This window comes from Acyrthosiphon pisum, chromosome A3 (assembly GCF_005508785.2).
Source record: "Acyrthosiphon pisum isolate AL4f chromosome A3, pea_aphid_22Mar2018_4r6ur, whole genome shotgun sequence".
In the NCBI taxonomy this organism is placed as follows: domain Eukaryota; kingdom Metazoa; phylum Arthropoda; class Insecta; order Hemiptera; family Aphididae; genus Acyrthosiphon; species Acyrthosiphon pisum.
This window is the reverse complement of record NC_042496.1, coordinates 25,290,969-25,314,903: the sequence shown is the minus strand read 5'-3', so window position 1 is coordinate 25,314,903 and position 23,935 is coordinate 25,290,969. Positions and strand designations below refer to the sequence as shown.

Genomic DNA, 23,935 nt, shown 5'->3' with positions numbered 1-23,935 from the left:
AGGACTTGCATTTTATACAGATATGTTTTTATATTTTGGTTTTCACTATATCTTGGAAGTATTTATAATTGTAGTTAGATTCTCTCGTAATGTTATAATCCCCTTGCGAAGCCATACAAATAATATTAAGTATTCTATATTTCTATAGATAATCTTCAGATCTACAGATAGATTTCTATGTGATGCTATGGTATTATTATTTATTTCTATCATTTCAAATCAATTAAATATCTCATTTAAATTAAATGATTTAATCTTAATCGCATAAAATAGAAATGAGTTTTTAAACTTTTAATTATTTAAAACTTTAGGATATATAAATATTCTTATAAGTTACTAAGGAAAAATTATTTTAATTAAAAAAATATTTCCAAAATCAACAAATTAATTTTTAACATGAATCATTTTATTAATAAATTCAACTATCGTCAAATCCCTGATTTTTAATTCACAGACACGTCATTTACACCCTACTTTGTTAATGAACTGTTAACAATATGATATACGAATCAACCATTTATTACGATAGGTATTAGGTACTATGATATACGCTTTGTAAATAGTTTTGGTCGGAAAACATTAATATTTCCATTCCGAATATTTTTCCTGTTAAATTACGGTTATTATTATTTTTTTTTTTATCGACGCTACAACTACTATTCAAACACATAGCTGTGACAGGCTGACAGCTTATGCGGATATATATATATATAAGTATTAAGTATATAATATTATATACGAATATTCGATAAGTCTGTCGTATAAAAGCGATTTGTCAGGTATCGACTTATATGTTATTACGTGCAAGGACTCAGATCGAAGGATGTGTCGCGAAGACCGCTGAAGTCACGGAAGTCATCGATACTCGCCACCGTTCGCTCGCTGCACGCAACTTCCTCCGCACCCATTGTCTATGATTCGGATTTATCGCAGTCTCGTGTTTCCAATCACGTCTTTCTAGTTTCTATCGTGTAAATGTGTAATCACCTCCGGCACGCTACGACATTTTTTTTTTAACATAACATACACCGATGACGCTAAAAACAAACGGGTTATTTTTTTTCACCATCCACCCCTCTAGTTTCCACGATACGAAACGAACGAATGAAATGCACAAATCCAACAAAAAATCATAGTTACTCAATATAATGTATAAAACACCAATGCGTCGACAATAGGATAGGGTTTGTTAGATCTATGTGAAGTGCATTTTAGTGACCGATAACACTCTCGAGGTCTGTATTGTATACATAACCAGTTTCAGGCAGTGGCGTTTTTAGGAATTTTTCAAGAAGGGAGCTATTTTTTCAAATACATTTAATTGGGGGGGGGGGTCGCCACATGATATTTAATATATATATATATATACTAGATTCTTAGATAGGTATAATGGGGCTGGACCTCATGTACCCCCCTTTAAACACGTCACTGGTTTCAGGGATGTTTGTTTATACCTTTAGACGAAAAATAATTATAATATTATTGTATTGAATTGGTTTTCACATTAAATTGAACCAGATCACAATATATAATAATATATTGTTATTATCGTATAATTACATGAATAATCATCGTCGATAGTCGATTCGCATGAAAAGTTCAAACACCATCGTACTATAAGGTTATTACGACGCCATTACAATATAACAGACGACAGGGTAGATGTATATTATACAATACGATATTAATGTGTTATTTTTTTGTAGGTCGAAAACTGCACCTGTACACGCGCACGGATATTATGTTATGTAATAATATGTATCCATATACTCGTCTTTCGGAGGGATCATTAAAACACACGCACGTGGTTTTTTATATTCGGGGGAGCGATTTACCGGGATATTAAACAACAGCAAACATAATGTAATACATCAACCCCGTGAATAATATAATTGTATGTTTTTTTTTAATCGAATCAATAATATTTTATAGTGAAAATGTTATGTTTATTTTTTTATTTATTTATTTTTTTTTAGGGAGGGGGGGTTATAGGTTTATTTACAATGGATGAATATAATAATATTGTATCAATTTTTACATAACTTTTATATCAACTATTACTATTGACTTTTATTTTATGAAAAAAAATAATATGTTTTAAAACTGCGGTCTTACAATATTTTATAGAAATAATAAAACAGTTAATGACCATAGTTGCCGGATTTAAGTTCAATGAAAAAAAATAAAAATATTTTATAGATGATTAGTTAACGACTTACCGTGTATCGTGAATAGTTTTTATATAATAAACCTATTGCAATGTCATTCTGACTGAAACTATTTTAGTGTACCAAAATAATTTGTTTCTACTCTGCGGAGACGTTGGATAAATTGAATATTGAAAGTACCTATAGGTATACTTACACATATTCTGATAATCGATCTATCCAAAGAATTTTGATAGTTGACTTTTGTAAAATCATTGTGAAGTATAACTTGACATTTCCGAATAATTCTGATTCATTGTTAAAGTTCTAGACAATAGTAGATTTTATTTAAATTTCACTTTATATCCAAAATTGTACTTGAGATAGTTCATCGCTTACGATAATATAATGTGATGATTAATATTCAACATATTTTATAACAATATTATTATTGATTACATTTTATTTTATTTTTACCTTTACAAGGGCTAACAATTACGCTGTTAATCACACATGCATTATAAATTGAATTACTATCTGTTCTTGAAGGAAACTATAATAATAATTGAAATACAATTTTTATTATTAACAATGTGAAATCGTATAGGCACATATAAATATACAATACAAACATATTTACGCAACAAGTTTTATATTTATTTTTTATTGACAGGTATAAAAGAGTGGTACCGTATAATGTGGGTCGCATAATATAAGGTTACAGCATCACTGTATTCTGTATATTATAGGTATTAAAAATACTCGAATTTCGTCATATTCAGTTCAAAAGATATTTCAATACAACCCCTTTTAGTTTTGATGATGTAATAACCAAATTCCCTTTAACATATCCCACTAAACAAAATTATCCAGATAGACCACGTAACTATACATCCCCTTTTGAATAAAAAAAAACTGAAAACGTTCGCACAAAACATATTCAATCATCCTCAAATTAACGATATCTATTCAACATTACATGCACCCATATAATTTCGACAAAAAATCTTCTTTGATTAGTCCAAAACAATTTTTATTCAACCTCAAATCACTGTTAAATCTTTATTTTCAATTCCATAAAATTGACCTAAATTTAATAAAACCATGTTCTATTTACTAAACATTTTAAGTGAAATATCTATTTGAATAAGTTGAATATAATTTTGTTGTTACTGAAAACTTGTAGACTTATTAATATTGATGTTTCAAAAATTATCAAAACATTCCACCTGAAGTTACTCTCATTTCAGTTAAAAAAGTATAAAAATGATAAACACAAGTCGGTTTCATTACTTTGTCGGATTTTTTATTATAAATTATTGTTGTTCGGTATAACTTATCATAATGGTATTATAAGCATCCGAATGAATATAGAAGTGCTGCAATACAATAATAATAATAATAATATCATGTTTGTCTATAAATGTATACGTTTTGTAGCCTATACAGTAAACATTTGCGCTCTCAGTAGTATTCCGTCATCGGTACTTTTCGAAATTGGTTTGTTGTGCGAAAGAGTCGTACATTCAAAAATTCACTCTCAATGTGACATACACATGCACGTGGTTACGACGCATATAGACTCGAAGATACTAAAATAATATTATTAATATTAGTACGGGATATTTTTGAGAACAAGAGGTCAGGCGTTATGTATAAGTACTTATGTCTTATATGCATTGGAGGTATTTGTACGCGAAACACGAACGTGCCTTTTCCCCGTTTTTCCCCGTAAAAAAATAAAGAAAGAAACGGAAAAAAAAGTCTCGTCTTGTCCGAGTCTTCTCGAATAACCTCCATTGTGATCCCGACACGTGATAAGTGTTATTTTGTTTTAATCGTCACGGTCTGGTTGAACATAATAATAATATAATAATATAAAGAAGCTCAGCGCGGCGCTTTACTGGAACGGGTGAAATCGCACGAGAATTCTTCTCGAAAATAATAAAAACATATGGTTACATTTATTTTATATGGCATCACAACAATTAGAGGACCGCGCCGTTTTGTACTTTCGCAGCTGCTTTGCGATGGGGCCTAAATATAGGTACCTAAGTAGTATAAAAGTACATATAATATGGTTGTTACTGTTGTTAGAATCGGCATCGAACGCTGTTCAGCGCATCGTTTTACAATCGAAAGTGTTAATTTATATATTACTATGTATGGTGAGAGTCGTTTAAGAATCGATCGTAAAAAATGACTGGTGCACATATTAGAATAGTCGGTGAGTTACTCAATTTAAGCGGTTATTTGTTTACATATCGCGTATATTATTATAAAATAAATTACAATCATCTACAAGGACGTTGGCTGAGTATAAGTGCTATATTTCTCCACACTTCTTAGATTCTGAATGGAGCAGTAAATGTATTGGTATTACAATGATATGTGTTATTTTAATTTTTCTTGTCTGTCATCGCCTTTTGGAGCAGTAAAAATGCTTCAATCTTCAATTATGATTGTAGTATCGGGTAGAAAATTGTATCTAGTTGGTGCTTTGGAAAGTAAAACTTAAAAAAAGTACCAATACTAAATAATCGGGATGAACTCAAAAATTTGGCGAGAAAACGGGACAATCAAAAATATTTCCACAGTACTAGAGTAAAGGTGTATGGACCACTCAAATTTTAGATTTTTTTTGTTTTTTTTGATTCATGTTGATAACATTTTTTTTTAGTCATAACATTTTAATACAAGGTTTTTCATAAGTTCTTCTCACAGTAATTTAAAAATATAAAAAATACGTAGCAGACATTTTTTGTGTATTTAGAGTATAACTGAATTTTTTGGCACATCGCCACATGTAAGAATAATATTAATATAGATCTATCCAACAATTTTGTTAATTATTTGCATGAAGTTATTAAACTGTTTTTCCTGCAATTAATTGTTGAAAGTTCCCTAAACAGTTATTAGCAACTTCCCAAAAGCACCACCACTTTAAGTTCACTCCAGCGACCTACTTATTTTTAAACTTCAAAAACAATCCAAAATTAGTCATCCTGGAATTTTTTACATTAGTGGAAAGGTCCTATAATTAGTCAGAACTTAATTTACTTTTTCAAAATTTGTGGAAAATCACCAATAATTTACGCCAAACTCATCTGCACAAATGCTGCAACAGACTACACTTTTTACATTATATTGAATATGCTACAATTATATTATATTTAATATGCCAGATTGTAGGTATATTATATTAAAATTTATAGATAAATACGATCTCCGTATTGTTTGTACTACTGTATAACGTAGATCGAGAGTACCTATATTATTACAGCTGAGTTAATTTTACTATTAAATTTTTAACTAAATAATTTTTCCTCATAATATTTGATATCTCACGTGGAAAATTGAAACGATCAAATAGATATTAAAATCCCAAGACACTTCACTTATGATACCAAAATAATTTGTTTACAGTAAAATCCAAATATTTTAAATGTCGTAATAACTATAGGTGACATAATTGAAAATTAAAAAAAACTGCCCTTTGGGTCTTCAGCTATTGCCATTATTATTCGTTTTCTTGGATATATTTTCATGACAATTTTTCATTTTTTAGTTCAGCTGTCATTTCTTCTCCCAGTTTATATTACCAGGTCAATATTTGAATCTTATTCATGTTGATTCATTCTTTACAGTGCAAAGAATTGCTACCACCGTATCGTTTTAATCTCTTCGTTCACTAAAATTGATCTCGTTTACTGTTACATATATTAATAACGAAATATAACAAAAAAAATTTAAATCAATTTATTTTTTAGGTTTTTATCAAACACTGAATCCAATTTTTATATGTTAATATTCTTATATTTATTATACTGTATACATTATAGTACGATTTGTTTATAATTTCGTTATTTATTCGATAAATATATATATATAACACTAACGATTGATTTTATTTTTAAATCTGTTACTTATTGCTTTTCATATTTCAAATATCATTCATGTGAAAAAATATCAATACAATTAATAATATAATAGTGATGTTATGAAAATGTAATGTTTTATTTCTCGAGCACGATAATGCAAAAAAAAAAAAAATGATAAAATATCCTTTGTGTCAGAGAGGGTATTATTTGATATTTTATCAAGCGAAAAAAAAAAATAATAACTAGTTTTTGAAACAAAACACAGCTGAGCGTATTATTACGTATTATAGCAAAAAAAAAACATATGTTTTATATACTTGCACACAAATATAACAGCTGACGTAGGTAGGTACAAATATAATAATTAAACTTCACATTAGGTAGATTAATTTTAATGCGTGTCGCTTAACGACGTCCAAGATATTTTGCCTTTTACATAAATTATTATTTTAGATAAATAATTTTTTAAAACAATAAATTATATCATTTATTATTGTCACTAATATTATACCTACTTTTTTTGTTAGCTTGGTTTGTAAAGTAATAATTATCGACATATTTTATATATGTAGTTTTAATTTTTAGTGAACACGTAGTTTCGAGATTAACAAAATATTATAATGTGTTATAAACTTATAACTTATAATACATAATGATTTATTATGTCTTTACAGGCCGTAAAAGTTGTTTTATTTTAGTGATGTCTGCATGAAATAATTCACGTAGATGTATTAGGTAGGTATATAACTTTAAGTTATAATAAAAGTGCACTATTATATGGCTATATACGTAGTTTTGAATCTGAGTATGAATAGTATAATATTGTCTAGTTATCAGCTTAAACCATAAATATTCAAATTATAAAAAATTCAGGTTTTTATCTTGAGCCGTATCTTACCTAGTCTTCTACAGTTGCATATTTAAAGAACTTATATTATTGCTATATGAATAACATTTCCCGTGCTATAGAAATATATGTTGTATTTATGTTTCGTTGTAGCTCACAATTTATGGTAGGTTGTTGTTATGTTTTTATTTAATACACAAATCATCATGAAAAACGAATATTCAGTTAAATAATAATTTTTCTCTTTAATTGAAATAATAAAAGTACCTATCAACAAATATTAAGTATAAGTTCCATTGTTTGAATTTGCTTTTAACGTAAGTATATAACTGATGACCTAGTTTCGTTTGAATGAATGGAATCATATAAATATTATAACGTTATTACTCATTACAATCGAAACTCCTACAATATGTATTTATGTGCTTTAGGCCGTTTAGTTAACGGTTTAAGTGAATACAATATGTAAATCAACATTATAATGTAATTTATACATTATTTATAAACTACATGAAGGTTTAAGGGTTCAAAATTAAAACTACAGCAGTAAATAATATTCTGAATACCTGCAGTAATTAAAAAAGATGTATTTTCAAAAAACCAATTCTTATAATAATACTATTTAATACATCTTATTTAACGTAAAATATAATATTATATCAATAGCTAAAATATTTCGTCAACTTTACTGCAATAATATATTAATATCTAAGTATATTTGCGTGTATATAAAATATTTATGTGCATTTATTGTATATGTATATATTTATTGATTTAATGTACGAAACTTTTTGGTTGATAATTTTACGTTTAATTTTTTACTGCCTTCTTTTCCATAATCGATTGTAATTTCGTACAAAATTACAAATTCTATCCTGACACGACAAGTGTAAATTATTTATCAGTTCAATACCTATTATGCCAGTTTATTATAATAACTCAAATTACATTTTTGTCAAATATATATTCGCATACGGGACGAAGGTGGGCTACCATGATTACCCATTTCCTTCTGCTACATAGATTTGTATTAAAAAACTGAAAAGCTCTTGGCCCATGCTGTATATTATCATAGTGAAAATCGTGAATAATTAATAACGAAAGCAGTACGTCACTGACATCGCGTGACGTCAACGTTTTCTTATTGAATTTATTCAAAGACAGAACCTATATATTACATAGTTTCAAATATTTTAACACTGAATTATCAAAATTGACATAATTAACAACTATGACATAGTGATAAAATTATAAACAATAACTAACGACCACGACCTTAATGTATTCAAGACACTATTGATAATTCTGTGCAGATAATAACCTCAGAAATAATTTCGTTTATAATTTACTGTTACCTATACTTTATGCAATAGTTATATTATAATATGTACATATTTTATCATGCGATCATCAAAGTATGCTTTTAGTGCGACTTTTGACCGAATTAATAATATCCACTAAACTTGATGATAATTGCATCATCAAAGTGCGTTTATAATGCTTTAATTATTATGCTTGCAGGAAACTAGAAATCTTAATTTACTTGTGCATAATTTGTGTGCGTAACACGTCACTGTAAAGCCGGATTCACAGCTGCGTCGTGTGTCGTGTCGTGTCGATCAAATCATATTGTGATTGGATATTACTTTTTTGGTATCATGTAATAACCAAGGGGTAACCAAGTATACCAATAATTGACTACTGCTCAATTTTAAACCATATTGGTTACCAGTCGTAACCATATAATAAACAAGCCCTCGCACGACCATGACACACGACGTAGCTGTGAATGCGCCTTAACAGCTTAAACTTAAAAACTTTAAAAACTTAGGTATAGGTTTTTATTGGGGCTATTAATGAATTACATTCATATCAATGAATATACTGAAGAATATATTTAAAAATATATAGGTTCTTGTCATTAACCGATCAAGTCGATCATTATTCATTATTTTATCACATTTAATAATATCATTGGTACCGGCACAAGGAATACAATAATAGTCTTCATTTATTTCGTATTAGTTGTGATGTACCTACTGTAATGAACCATCATTATTATTGTATACCTGAATGCAAACAATGTTTTTTAATCAATTCATAATAAAATGCATTTTTTTATATACATCATATCTATGCACTTTCCAAAAATGAATAATTATATTAATTTAAATATGATATAATATTATAAGGTAGTAGGACCCAAATATATAATTATAATATTGTGTATTCCAATCTATAGACTAATAGAAAATCATTTTAAAATTCGTAGACTTCAATGTAATTTATTATTATTATCTGTTTCTAATATTTAACAAAATATTTAATCATTAATATTTATGTTCACCTTTGAAACGTCAAATGTATATTGTTAAAGATCATTGATCGTTAAAATAAAGAAACCCTCGGTATTTTATAATAAAAAAATGAATATCATAATTTTATCCAAAATTTAATTCATCAAGCATTAAATGTTCTCTGTGTTCGTATGGAAAACGAATAATGACAACTAATTGCTACAGAATTACATTTGTCATATGTAATTTAAAAATCCAATCGAGTTCTGCACTTTCAGGGACGTTGTTAGTGACATTTATTCGCACGCATCGTACATATGTATATGTAACATGACTAATATTTTGATATATTTTAGCAATAAACCCACAAGCCGTAGGTCGAACTGAAAATGAACAAATGGAATTACGTGTCCATAAAAGTCGACGGAACACGTGAATATTTTATTCGTGTACTATTATAATATATATTGTATCTTATACAAATATTATTTACCCACAGCTAACAGTGTGGATGTGTATATACATACAATTATTGTGTATAAAAACTTCCCTTGCAGTTAGTCTATAGCTGGTTTATTTGTGTACAACAATTCCACTAAAGGTATAACGTTGAACTTTCAGCCATTATCAAAAACATCGAAAACGTTTTTCCCGCTGTACTTGTACATGATTTGGTCTTGGTATTATATTATATTATTTTATCATTTATGGGGACAATCGATTTTTTTTCGAAAATCGTTTGCCACGCGTGTAACACAACAGCCGTCCAATAACAATATAATCATTTATGATTCCGAGCAGCACAAACTTATAGTCTATATAAACAAGCACACGGCGGATGGAGAATTATTCGGGCTCGACCGTAGTTCCGGTCTGTTAATCGAGGCACGGGGTAGGGCACACACCCGCCACTACAGTTGCCGCCACGCAGGACGTGAATTGAAAATGCGTTGTTTGGGTATAATCAGAACGGTCGCCGCGCCGCAATTCGAAAACGAATTATAATTATCAAACTCCGTTTTACATGTGTATAATATGTACGTATTATTATCGTACATACTGCAGCAGTCCATAATATAATGTTATTGTAACAATGTGTTGTAACCGAGCAATATTGTTCCCGGAACTTGACGATTCTCCCCCTCGCCCACGCTGTGTACAGAAAAACCTTAAAAACGAGTATAGTGTCTCGTGCCCACGTCAGTGGTAAAAACTAAAAACGTGTGTTCAATACGCGGAGTGAAGCATTTGTAATGCGAGCGCGCACGCTCTGTCCTCGACATAACGTCATTATATTATACTGGTCAGACGTGGACGTTCTGACGGGGATAATGTTACACACAGACGAAGGAGTTTTGAAAATGAAAACGGGAAATAGGGCGATTTTCGATTTGACGTAAAATGAAAACCCTTAAGGTCGACATGTTTAATAAAATATACTAGGTAAATTATGAAGCAAAGTTATTACGGAACTTAAAATCTCTCTTGCAGGCTTGGTGTTCGTAGACTTACTGAAGTCTACTACAGCGTACTCCACGAATGACTCTAATTTAAACAATTAAAAAATTAAAAACAAACTTACAAAAGGCACGGAGGGGTATTCATTTTTTAGACGAATTATTATTATTATTATTATTTTCATAACTAAGCAGGATCAGATTTTAAATCACTAATCTGTAATGGAAACGAGAGTTCCATTATGTCATGCCAACGATCGAGGCACGCACGATTTATCTTTAACTATACGCTGCAATATCAACTGTCAACAGCTATTAGTAATAAATATTATATTTAATACAAAATGAAGATACATAACATCTATATTACGAGTTAAATGTGTTTATTAGCTGTTGTAGATTATGAAAAAAAAATATGGACAGCAATACATTTTAAATAAATTGCCGTTTAAATCACTTTGTGTCTATTTAGGATCATTCGATTTTGGCACGTAAATGAAATGTAACGTCGACGAAAAAAATATCACATCGATTTTAACAACAGTGTAAAATACAGCTTTGTAAATTATGTACATTCGATACAAACGTTCGTCTTGTCAATTCTGTACTTGCGTCATTATAATCGCATCTATAGTTTTGTATACCTACATATGACCCACCTAGTTATATTACATTTATAATTGTTTATTATTATTATTGTCATTATTATTATTTTTTTATTAAACGCGATACATTCGACATTTTGAAATCGGACTTTTTTGTGACTCATTTGTAAAATAATTTTGAATTTGTAATCCAAGCTTAGTATGCAAAATCCGATTCTAGTTCTGAGCACTTATACGTCGGTGCCAAGTAACCAAGATAATTTAATTAATTATTCAAATATATTATTTATATAATTTACCCCCGTGAAATTTTAACCCCCTCGGTAAATTTTCTTTAGCGCAATTTAACTCCCCGGTAAATATTCGCTAGAGATATTTTTCCCTCGGAATACTTCACCTGGTAATAAATATCACCAGAGACAATTTACCGGGGGAGGAAAAATTTCAGTAGAGATAATTTACCGGGGAAAGTAAATGTCATGCGGTAAATAATGTGGGTACACTGGACACCATTCAATGGTGGCTACTTAACCTATCTATATTTCTATGTCGGTATATATCTATATCGTGCGTATAGGTCATGCGGATGTTTTTCTCCTCGATTAAATACTCGTATAACGTCGCGGTCGTCTTAGAGTTTGTTCTCGTAATATAGAGAATCCATCTCCTTGAGTAAATATATCTAAACACCTTGTGATATTTCTAACGATATACGCGTATAACATGTAATATGTGTCGTGTGTGTTGTTGATGGGTACATGGGTGGATGGGTGCTTGTTATGGTCGTGTCTGGTCGTTTTGAAAACCATCAGTATCTAACGTCTGTTGTACGGTAAACATTACTTCATGGACGGTTCTCGTCCACGTGGCCAAAATCGTATTTTTGTACACCACATACAGATATAGACACACACACACACACACACACATTACGTATCGTAAAAATACATGACGGACCAGTAACACGCGCAAACCTGACAATATAATATTATGTGACATGGCTACACGACAGCGCAAAATGTTAATGTTCCGATAAGGCACCGGATAAGACGCATAAAGGTAATACGCGTATACTATAGCTGTATACCTACTCATACGGTAATTTTCCCGGCCGATTGTGTGCGTTCGAACAATGCGCGCTAGACAAGAGAATTGTGTGATACTATTGCTGTCCGTTCATAAAATTATTTTTGTTGCACAACTACCTACTGTACGTATACAACGCACATAATAATATCTGATACTAAAATATTGTAAACAGTTATTATAGGTATTGGGTATAGACGACGAGTGATGACGACGACGATGAGCTCTATCGATGTGTACGATCGAAAATCAGCGTGAGACGAACAAAATTGTGTGTGGGATTCAACTTGAAATGCACAAAATAAATACTGTCTATGGTAACGAGAAAACGTTTGCGACTTAAATATTAGAAAAACTATGTAAACTTTATAATAGAACTATGCTGTTGTTGTATGACGACCAACGCATACGTATAAAGAAAGTATAAAATATACAACATTTGTAAAGGATAACTACTATAATTTTCTGATAACGTGTAGTATTAGTTATTACCTATGCGTAAAATTAGTTAGTTATAAATTTGAACAGGTACAATAATGTAAAGTTCATTTCTTTATTTTACATAGGTAATATTTTTTCATGTATGGCTTAGAAATTGTTTGAGTCATTGTAATACATTATTACTCAAACATTTTGGCTTAATTCCGTTTTTAGGGTTCCGTACGGTAAAACGGGTCCCTATTACTAAGACTCTGCTGTCCGTCCGTCTGTCACCAGGTTGTATCTCATGAACCAGGAAAGTTAGAAAGTTGAAACTTTCACAGGTTATGTATTTCTGGTGCCGTTATAACAAAAAGTACTAAAAATCCTAGAATATATAATATAAGCAGTGTTGCCAACATGTTTATAGATAATGATGGTACGGAACCCTTCGTGCGCGAGTCCGACTCTCACTTGGCCGGTTTTTAAACATGTTTAGGTATTATAATATAATTAGCACTTATATAGTTATATACTTATTATTATAGTTTTGTTTTTTTTAAATACAGATAGATATTGTTCATTTTTTGTAATTTAAAAATTAGTAAGAAGTTGTAGCTAAGTATACTTTAAGTTTTTACCAATTATTTATATTGACATAATTTCTAAAGTTGCTTTTATAATATTTATTAGATATTTCAATATTTGTAGTGTTATACTTTTCATAGTTTTAATTTAATCTAGGTATGATACAATGTTTGTACGTAAGTATAAATAAGCTTGAAAATGTAATACAAAGTTCCATTTCTTATACCGATTTAGCCTAACCTTACCTAATCGCATAGGCGTGCGCAGCCCTCTTGTTCAGGGTATGCAGAAGCAGTGGTGGATCCAGGAGGAGGGGGGAAAGGGACATTCTCCCCCCAATCGCCTTAGTTTCCCATTGTTTACAGTGTTTACACTGTGTTTAGCCAATTTTGTACTTTTTCCTCCCCCCCAAATTAAGCACTGGATTACCACAGGCACCCCCTGAAAGTTATTTTAATAATGTAAAATTCTGATAAAATATATACACAATACACAAATAGTTTCGAGTTTAAACATAATAATATGTACACTCCTGGGCCGCACTATAATTAATAATTATTTTTCTTGCGCACAAAAATTTTTTTTCTAAAAACGATTTTTGCCCCTCAAAGAGCTTCAGGGTAATATGCAGCTGCATACCCTGCATACCCCCTGCGCACGCCTATGCCTAATCGTAATTAAATGTGACAGCCAATAGCCATAGATAGCGCAGTTTTTTTCTATGTAAAAAAATAATTATGAATTTGTAGTTTTTGAGTGATAAATCTCAAATTTTCAATGAATCACAATATTTTCATAATAGATGATTTTTAAAATAAAATACAATAATGTGATGTGACGAGCGCATTCAAACATCGTTTCCTTCTTCATCCGGCAGCGGTGGAGTGTAAGCATTGGTGTTTTAGTCAGTTTATTATTATTTATTTTTCGACTAATTCCGTTTGGTTTAAAAAAAAAATTATTTCGACTATTATTACTTCCTGGTTGGCACACCCGACGTCAATGGATGGTGGTGATGACGATCATAATAATACTATTATAATGGTAACGACGAATAATTCGTGACGGCGGCGGAATGTTACTGCAACAGTGACAGTCCAGCCGAAACGATCGTTCACCGATCTGAAACCGGTGGACGGAGGAGATCAACCGGATATATTTGCACCCCGTTCTACAATAAAATATATGGATAAGTTATATTATAATAATGTGGTACTATGTGTCCGAGCACTTGAGCGCACATATCGAGTACCTACCAACATGTTTTATCGCAATGCGTGGCACAATGGAATTAACTCGTACATTATACACATATATACATATATAGTATAGGTGCACCCGCAGACCGAAAAAATAAAACAATATGTAATTCCCGGCGGCACAGGTATTACTCATAATATAATATATGTACGTATATGCTGTATCTACATACGGCAGGATTCACACCTGAGTGATCGTCGGCAGTGGTGGCCGGTCAATGCCAACGGTGCACGTACATTATATTATATTATTATATTGTATATTATGTACATATATATATATATTATGTTGTACCTACTACTCGACGGCGGCGTCGTGTTTTTTATCGGTCTAACGTATCTGCGTGCGAGCCGTGTACACATCCTGTCGAGCCGATTTCCGTAACCCTGTTTTATTGTGTTATCCCGGCTGCCGGCTAAATTTTCGTCGATATATTACCTACGATAATATTACAATAACGTGTCACGGTGAAACCGAATTCGTCGGACGTTCAAGGGACATCTATCGTACGTACAAACGGTGCGGTATATTGGAGAGGTGTCCGTTGTAGAGAATAACACTATGCATAATATACCATAACATATAATATACCAACATAGCACGTTGTTTATTTTGATTTTATATCATTTTATATTAGATATTTTCGTTTTCAATTCGTTTGTAAGCTCATCTTCTATAATATAGTACAAAATAAAATCATTCAAATTCGAAAGAAAAATCGATTGTATACCCGATTCGGTATAATAATAATTATATCACCATATCGTGCCAACATTAACCAATTGTTAAGTGACTATTATAAAAAAAAAAAGAATCATATAATACATTTTACTAACAATATTAATATCTAGTGAAGTTTAATATTATATAATATGCATATAACCTTAAATTAAAATGTCAAACTTTCATATAACTAATGATAAACGTTAAATTAAATTACCTTTTTAGAAAATTATAATACAATTCAAACTATATACATAATTATAATTTATAAAATTCACCGATATTCAAACATCGCTAAATTTTAGTTTAAATCTCTAAAAAAAATTAATTTTATTAACGACTTTAATTTTGTTATTCCATTACCATTTATTAAAATGTCAACATTTAATTAAATTAATCCAAAGCTATAGTAAAAAAAAAAAGACTGTAATTGGATGTTATTTGTAAAAATATTATTCAATTTCAGTTTTAAATGTAGTTTTTCTACATTCTTACTTTTTCTAAAACAAATTATATTCTAAAAATATTTTTATTTATTTTGATATTTATATATCGTCTGTATCTACTGGTTCCATAGATAATTTATTTCGTACAAAATTCTAGTTAATTAATTGAATTCTAACAAAACTACCAAACTAGAATGTTGTAAATGTCACAATTTTTTTTTGTAATCTTCAGTCGTTTTTTGTAACGCTTATGCAATGAAATTATCAAAAAATAACTTCTAGCACAAACTAGAAAATAATCTATTTAATATTTCAATTGATATAATGCTATATATTATATACTGATATACATAAAACGTTTGCAGCAATCATTCTACTCGAAAAAATAATTGATGAGAAAAAAACACATTATTTTAACACAGTGATATATTACCAAAAAATCACTATCAAAATGATTTACATAAAAATGGCAGTTGAAACTTTGTGCAGAGTAAAAATTTCCGATCGTTCAATTCGTTTATATTGTAATGTTATTTTCTTTTAGGTACTCTTAATAGAACAGAATGTTTTTTTATTTGTATATAATTATTGGAGAATAAAAAATATAAATGTCGTGTTTGTGCTATTTTATGCAAGCTGGCCATTTTCCAGAAAAAAAGTCCGTTCTCGTAATTCATGGTTGTTTAGTATAAGGGCGTCTGTATACATATAATATTATTCTGGTGTATGCAACGTTCTCACAATATCTATTTGAATCGTTTTCTTTAATTATACTGGAACCCACGGGTGGATAGGCCCATAGGGAAAGAGGGATTTTCCGTCTATGTTTGTGGCCTGGAGGCCCACTCGGGTCTACACATTGTTTTTTTGCAGAATAAAATAATCATCAAATAGGAATAGTTTTATTTAAAACTATTCATTTTTTTATATAAATTATTAATACTTATGTACCTACTGTTATTTTTAACAATATAATAATAATACCACGACTAGTAAAGAATTTGCTTACGGATCTTTAACGTAGTATTTTAAATTTTTATCGTTAATCGAAGACCGAAATATCCTTGTATGTTTCCCTAACCCCCCCCCCCCTCATATTGTGTTTTTGTAATTTTTTTTGGCCGATATTTAGTACGGAATTTGTACGATAAGACTAGTGTTTGAAGTATGAAATATTTTATTTTGAAATATTTCACTATGTGGTGAAATATTTCACAAAAACGTGAAACATTGAATTTTTTTTTAACACAATGTTCAGTGTTTCAAATTCTAATGTATAAATACAGTAGGTATATAATATACAATATACATGTATAGTATTGTATACCTACTTGTATAATTTGAACATCAAAATATTTAAAAATGCTGAATACCATTTTAAATGTATAATTCCAAAGGTTAGGTATACATACAGGTACCATACAGTTATGAAGGTAATTTATGACAGTTATATGTAAATATAAAACTTATTTAAAAATGAAACAAAATTTATTAAAATACTGAAATATTTCACTATTTTAAAATATTTCAAAATTTTAAATTTCATGAAATTTTCAAACACTAGATAAGACCCTCAATGTACAAAATTTTTTTCAAAGTTATACGAGAATTTGTTTGAGGGGGCTATAGAAACGCTTCTCCACCCCCCTCCCTATTTCCAAAACTATTTATTTATGTGAAACTTCGATTTGTTCGACCTTACGCGAAATTCTTCAAAAACCCCTAACAACCGAAAAAAGCATTTTCCTCATATGCCATTTCCCCAGCCCCCACCAAACTAAAAATACGTTTTCACATGAAACATTTTATTTATAGGTACCTAAACGTGTTAGATTGAATATCTAATGCGAGTGAAGCGACCAATTTTTTTTTCAATTTGGGGGCCCCTTCAAATATTTCCCTGTAACATAAATACTACCTATCCACTCCTGATGGTACCCAATTTCCAATATTATTCAATTTTTGATTCAAGTGATAATTATTTTTTTATCATGTACTTTAACAATTTTACAAAATTCTACGTACTTGTAAATATCATAGTTAATATTATTTTGTTTACTAATTATCTATGCACATATACGACACACGATTGATTAAAACTGTGAAATCTACTCATTCAACGTCGAAAATAACATTATAAAAATAAATTGTGGATATTGACGGATGTGTGGCATATATTATGCTCACTACAAATTGAGTACCCACCTACCCACCTATAAAGCATATTATTATTATAACCTCTTGACGCCGCCACTGCCAGGTATCGCCGTCGCCACGGCCAGCGGTCGCACAACAAACGGTTGTCATGTACACATACCGCGGTATAATAATAATATATTAGTGGGATTGCTAGCACCCGAGGACAGCTGGTCTAGGTTAAACACAACGTATTTTTTTCCACCACTTTACGATATTGTTGTAAAATCGTTATCCCACGGCGCCGGTCAATTTCGTCCAAAATGGCCCGGAGGACCGTCGAAAATTTTAACGGATTCGTGGCGGCAACGGTAAGACCCGGATATCATGCTACCATTGTTTTTATACTTTTCATAACGTTAACTTTAAACGGCATTTCTGTTTTCAGACTCGTACTCCGGCGAAGAAGTCGACCGCCCAACCAGCAGCGGCAAGTCGAACCAAGCCCGCGGTAACGTCGACCGGCAAAAAGAATGTACCGGTGCCGGCGGTAAAGGCTACCGGCGCGGCGCCCACTGCGCCACCGATCAGAAACAGTCAGTATTGCCAATAAGACGGTTGGTACCGTAGTTCAGTCCAATTCCGATAATGTCATACAATATAATAACATTAGTATATTATCACGAACATAACGATCATAATAATATGTGGCCGTCGTCGATATTATTATTTCCTAACGTTTAGGGGTTGTTGGTATTGGGGGAGGGGTGGCTAGAGGCCATAGGGTAATACTTCCCCATGGCCCGCGCAATCACCTAAATCATTTTAACGAACATTCAATTGATACAAAGTACAAACACCATATATGTAATATGTGGTTTGAACTTTGAATCATTCGTTAGAGGTCACAATATTTGTATTATCTACGCACGAAAAATATATCCCGTTATTTTCCTGGGCCTTAGTCGTGGAGGGGAGGTTAGGGGGTTGAACGCCCCTTACAACACGGAAAGCATATAATTGTATTTATTATATAATATGTAATTTTTATGATACCCACCCGATTTCCATATTAAATTCCTGTCTATGGCACTGCTCAAGTGTGTGTATATATTTTCCCATATATATATATACATACATACATACATACGCTATTCAATTGACGATGCTTTGGTTTTTTTTATATCATATTACATAATATATTAATAATAGGAAAGAAGAAAAACACTTGAGATAAAAATTATATTTAGATCCAAAATATTTTTGGAGAGTCTTATAATTAATAATATTCCTACAATGCCACAATGGCGGTACCGGTACCCATTAATGAATCATAAAAAATAAAAATAAATAGTTTTAGCATCCAAGATTATATTTAATAATTCCAGTTAGTGTTTATGCTCTCTTTGCTGATAATATACGCGTGATATAAAATTACGACTTTTAGAAAGTATAAATGAAAATTTAAATAAATAAACAAAGGTTGGTAAATAAAGGATTGAAAAGAAAAACAAAGAAAATTTTGAGTAATGTAAAAAAAAAACTTTCAAACAAAAATAGTTTTAAGCCTTGGACAATGAATACATTCAAACAACTTGTCGGATTAATTCTGGTTACCAATTCATTTAAATATAATTTATATTATAAATAATGAAAAAACAACTATTTACAATACCTGCTTCTTGTTTTGTTTTATTATTAAATTATATTCATGTTTTATGAATTATAAATATTAAAATCACGTAATATTACATAATTTTTTATATAACCATCTCTAGTTTATTACACTCCTAAAATTAAATTAGAATTAAAAATAAGATGATCACGTTGGTTGGTACGTGCGCACTTAAAATAAATATACCTAATAATATTCAATGATAAAATAGTATAGGTATTATAGTCCTATAAGTTATATATAATAGGATAGCAGTATAACTAGGCATTGCATCGTCAGGAAACTATTCTTTGGTATTTTTATATATAATGATCTGTCTTTTGAAGACCTACTTAATATAAAAGTCAGAAACCCAAAATATTTTTCGATTAGCATATTACATCTCTTATTACAATTTATATCATTATTTTGATACCGTAACCCAAACTCCTTATTTATTTCAGTATATAATCAAGTCCTATGGTTATTATTTGTATTTTTGTAGAAGGTTAGGTAGGTAAGCGTATTGTATATTTGTTATACCCCCAGCGAGTTCTGGACTACATTTTTTTTTTGTAAATAATGGACAATTCCAACATAGAATATTGATTTCCAATAAGTTGGATACGATTAAAAATGTGAATTGCTTGGTGAATTAAGTTCGACCTATTATTTACCTATTAATTATGCCTCGGAATTATTTTCACATCTGTGTTGTTACGTAAAACAATACATTTATTTTTGGCTTGTAAATTAACAATATCTTAATAATAGGTAGTTTACCAAATGTTTGTATTAATAATTAAGTGAATGGCTTCTGTGGAACAAGGTTTAATGTTACCTATACTAAGTGTCACACAAAAATGAATTTATTTTTATGCGTGGTACATGAAATGTTGTGTTATTGAAATCCGTCTTTATAATATTACCTGGTTGGTTATATTTAAAGACATGCGGATGCAGATATTCGCATCATTAAATGGAAAATATAATTGTGGTCGGAGGTAAAACGTTGTATCAGTACAACTAGGTAATCTGAACTAGATCTTTTGCAAGCTTTTTGATCTGTAAAACTCGATTGTTTTCTGAACTAAGATTACTTCTCGAATGTTTTAACTGCCCGTTCTCCCTCGAACTACGATTACTCTTATCTGTTTACATTTATAAATACAATTTAATATTGCTTTCTTGGCCATTGGTTCAAGTTTTCATTGGACCGTATCGTAGACGGTCGTAGTTTTTTTTTTTCTTAATAATAAATTGTAAACAGAACTATAATTCTTATTGTGGATTTTCCCAACAAACACAAGAAACCACTTTGTATTGGCTTTTGTTGTTGTTTAATGATCATTTTTACTATTGTTGAATGACTAAACATATATGTAACTGGAATAATATACTTTTCATTTTATTATTCTATACGTACCTAGATGGCTAACGGTAAAACATACACTAGGATAAAAGTTGCTCTAAAACAATTTAAATCACAATTATTGATATGAAATATAAGACATTGTTTTTTTTATTTGAATATCATTTGAATTATTTATTATACTTATATTTTATATATGTAAGTTTTTTTAAGAATAATAATATATATATACAATATAATATTAATGATTTAAAATTATTGACCCATCGAAAATAATTATTTTTGTTTAAATTATTTTAAAAATACCTATAAAGTATATTTAACTCACCCCGGTTTATTATTCAAGGAGTTTAAAATACTAATTTGAAGTAAATGTTGACTATCAAAATAAAAATGTAGGCATTATAACAATAAATAGATTATCATTTATTCATATTATTATATCATTATATTATATGTTATAAGAAAATTCTAGGCTTATATTATAATGTTTAAAATATTCAAAAATGTCACAAGCAGAATATATTATTAAAATGTAAATTTTATTTGAAATATTTAGAAGATCAACCTAACACCCACCCATTTGCGAAAGTGGAAAAACTGCAACGAAATGTTACTACATTTAAAAAACTTTCGGTCGATGTTAAAAATAAACACGTAAAAGTTAGTATCAAACAAAATGAAAATAAAATCTTACACAAAGAAGAAAAACCAATTGACGACGTTGACAATAGTACTACAGCTCATAGCAATTCATCAGACGTATCAGATAACCAAGATTATGAAGATGACTTTGAAGTAAAATAAAAAAACTAAATAAAAACTATATTTTTTTTAATTATACAATCATTTTTTAAGGATTATGAATCTGACTTTGAATCTGATACTTCGGTTGACTCGTTAGTAGTTGAATCGCCGTTAAAACCAACCATTGTAAGCCAATCAACTTCAAATGACACAGTAAGTGTTAGGTTTGCGCTTCCCGTGTGCGTAGAAGAAAAATTGGAACCATTCTTGGATGAAAAATTTGAAATAAACTCGTTAGAACGAACCATTGAAATGGGCTTAAAAAACTTTAAGACTGCCGGAAAGAGGAAACGAGAACAAGAAGTATGTTTAATCTGTACATTATGATCAAGTTTACTTTAAAGTTAAATTTGAATGTAGGTAAAGGACAAAATCCTAACCAGGGGAAATGTTTTGATGGGGATGATTAAGCTGGACACTGTTAGCTTTACACTTCTAGATTTGCCAGCGATACCTTATGAACAATATATAAAAATGTACGGACGTTCAAACATGACGCAGGTAAAATTAAAATATTTTAGTATAAAATACTAAATATAATGAATGTTTACTTGACCAATGTACAGTGCAATTTTTTTTACATATTTTAGAAAAAAATTACAAAAATAATATTAATAGACGTGTTCAAAGGTTTATCATTAAAATAGTTTATTATTTTCAGGTTCAAACACAAACTCACGATGAAAACGCGGAGAAAGAAGTACAAACTAATGAAAGTGATTTAGCCGAAAAATGGACTCAACATCCCATAGTCTTGACAAATGATATGAACTGTTCATCGATAGAATATTTGAAAGTAAATAAAAAATCTCGATTATATGCATCACTTATAAATAAATAAGTTCTTAATATTAGTATAAATCTGTTTATAGTTCATTGCATTAGTAGTGATTATCAATACCTATTATGTTTAATACAATAATAGTATGCAATTAATATAATAACCCCTATATATAAAGGAAATCCTTCAGGTTTACTAATGGTGGATAATCCAACATAAGTAAACCTGAGGGATTTCCTTTGTTTTTGATTCTGAGCAGAGTAATGATGTATTGGTTTTAAAATGTTGTGTATTTTTTTTTTGTGTCTGTCATTGACTTTTGGAGCAGTAAAAATGAAATGATTTTCTACTTCAGTATCTTTTTGATGAAAAAGTGTATCTTGTTGGTTGGTATTTTAGGGGGTAAAATGCAAAAATCTTTGTAAGAAAATATTAAGAAAAAATTGGAGTTCTTGACAAAATTGATTTTGTTTTTTTGATTTAATCAAAAATAAATAACCATAAACTCTATACAATTTTACCAAATGTTTATATAACCATATTATTTCATCAGTATGAGAAAAAAATGTTTAATGATACAATGAGCTATTTAGACATTTTTTATTTTCAATTTTTTTCTATAAACATCAGTAAAAATAATGTATTGGGTCGAAAAACTTGAAAATTTAATGTAAATTTTCTCATAAGTCGTTAAATAGCTGTTTAAAAATGTTAAACATGTATGGATATGGTTTAATAAGCATTTTTAATTTCAAACTTTGACAAGAATCATCAAAACCTCGAATATTTTTAAACAATATTATGGTTAAAAAGTAAAAAAGTTTAAATTGTATAGCAAAAGTTTTTAAATTTTAACAAGGTATCTCATAAATATTAAATGGTTTATATTTTAACTAATAAATCTAAAAATATACAATCACAGTTTTGTTTTTATAGATATTTTAAGTACAAATTTTAGCGAACATGATATTTAAACGGAGACTAACAGTTTGAAACTTTTTAAGTATAGTATTATATTTTTACACACAGTGAGATTTTCAAATAGAATTTTTTCAGCAAAATTGAATTAAACCGACTGTATTGATAATTGTCAAATAAACTAACAATAATATCATAAAATAAACTTGGTATGGGCTGATAGATGTGTCAGCTTCAGGTCTTTTGGGGTCTACTGGTCTTCGCCCAGATTCGTTTTTTTTCGTCCACTTGCCCAGCATTTGTTTTTGTTTTTTTAAGTAAAAAAAATTTTTATTTACTTCTCAATAAATGAATTATAATTTATAATACATAATTATTATGAATAAATATACGAAAAAAATTCAAAATAAAGTATATGTCTATATTGAACACTGATACTATAAATCTAAAATCCTATTTCTTCAAAAAAGAGTATAAGGGGCCTCGCCACCACGTCTTTTTTTGTTAAAA

The 23,935-nt window shown here is 29.7% G+C and overlaps 1 protein-coding gene across 1 annotated transcript in view; it reads left to right on the top strand.

Annotated features, from left to right (window-relative positions):
• The first annotated feature begins 17,772 nt into the window (after positions 1-17,772).
• The window catches only part of LOC100570464 (WD repeat-containing protein 60), a 25,445-nt gene continuing 19,282 nt past the window's right edge, over positions 17,773-23,935 (top strand). Inside the window, exons 1-6 of the mRNA XM_003246057.4 lie at positions 17,773-18,264; positions 18,342-18,489; positions 21,479-21,717; positions 21,778-22,029; positions 22,087-22,227; positions 22,388-22,522. Of these exons, the coding sequence (XP_003246105.1) occupies positions 18,217-18,264; positions 18,342-18,489; positions 21,479-21,717; positions 21,778-22,029; positions 22,087-22,227; positions 22,388-22,522 (963 nt within the window). The 5' untranslated portion in view covers positions 17,773-18,216. The remainder of the gene's footprint in view (positions 18,265-18,341; positions 18,490-21,478; positions 21,718-21,777; positions 22,030-22,086; positions 22,228-22,387; positions 22,523-23,935) is intronic.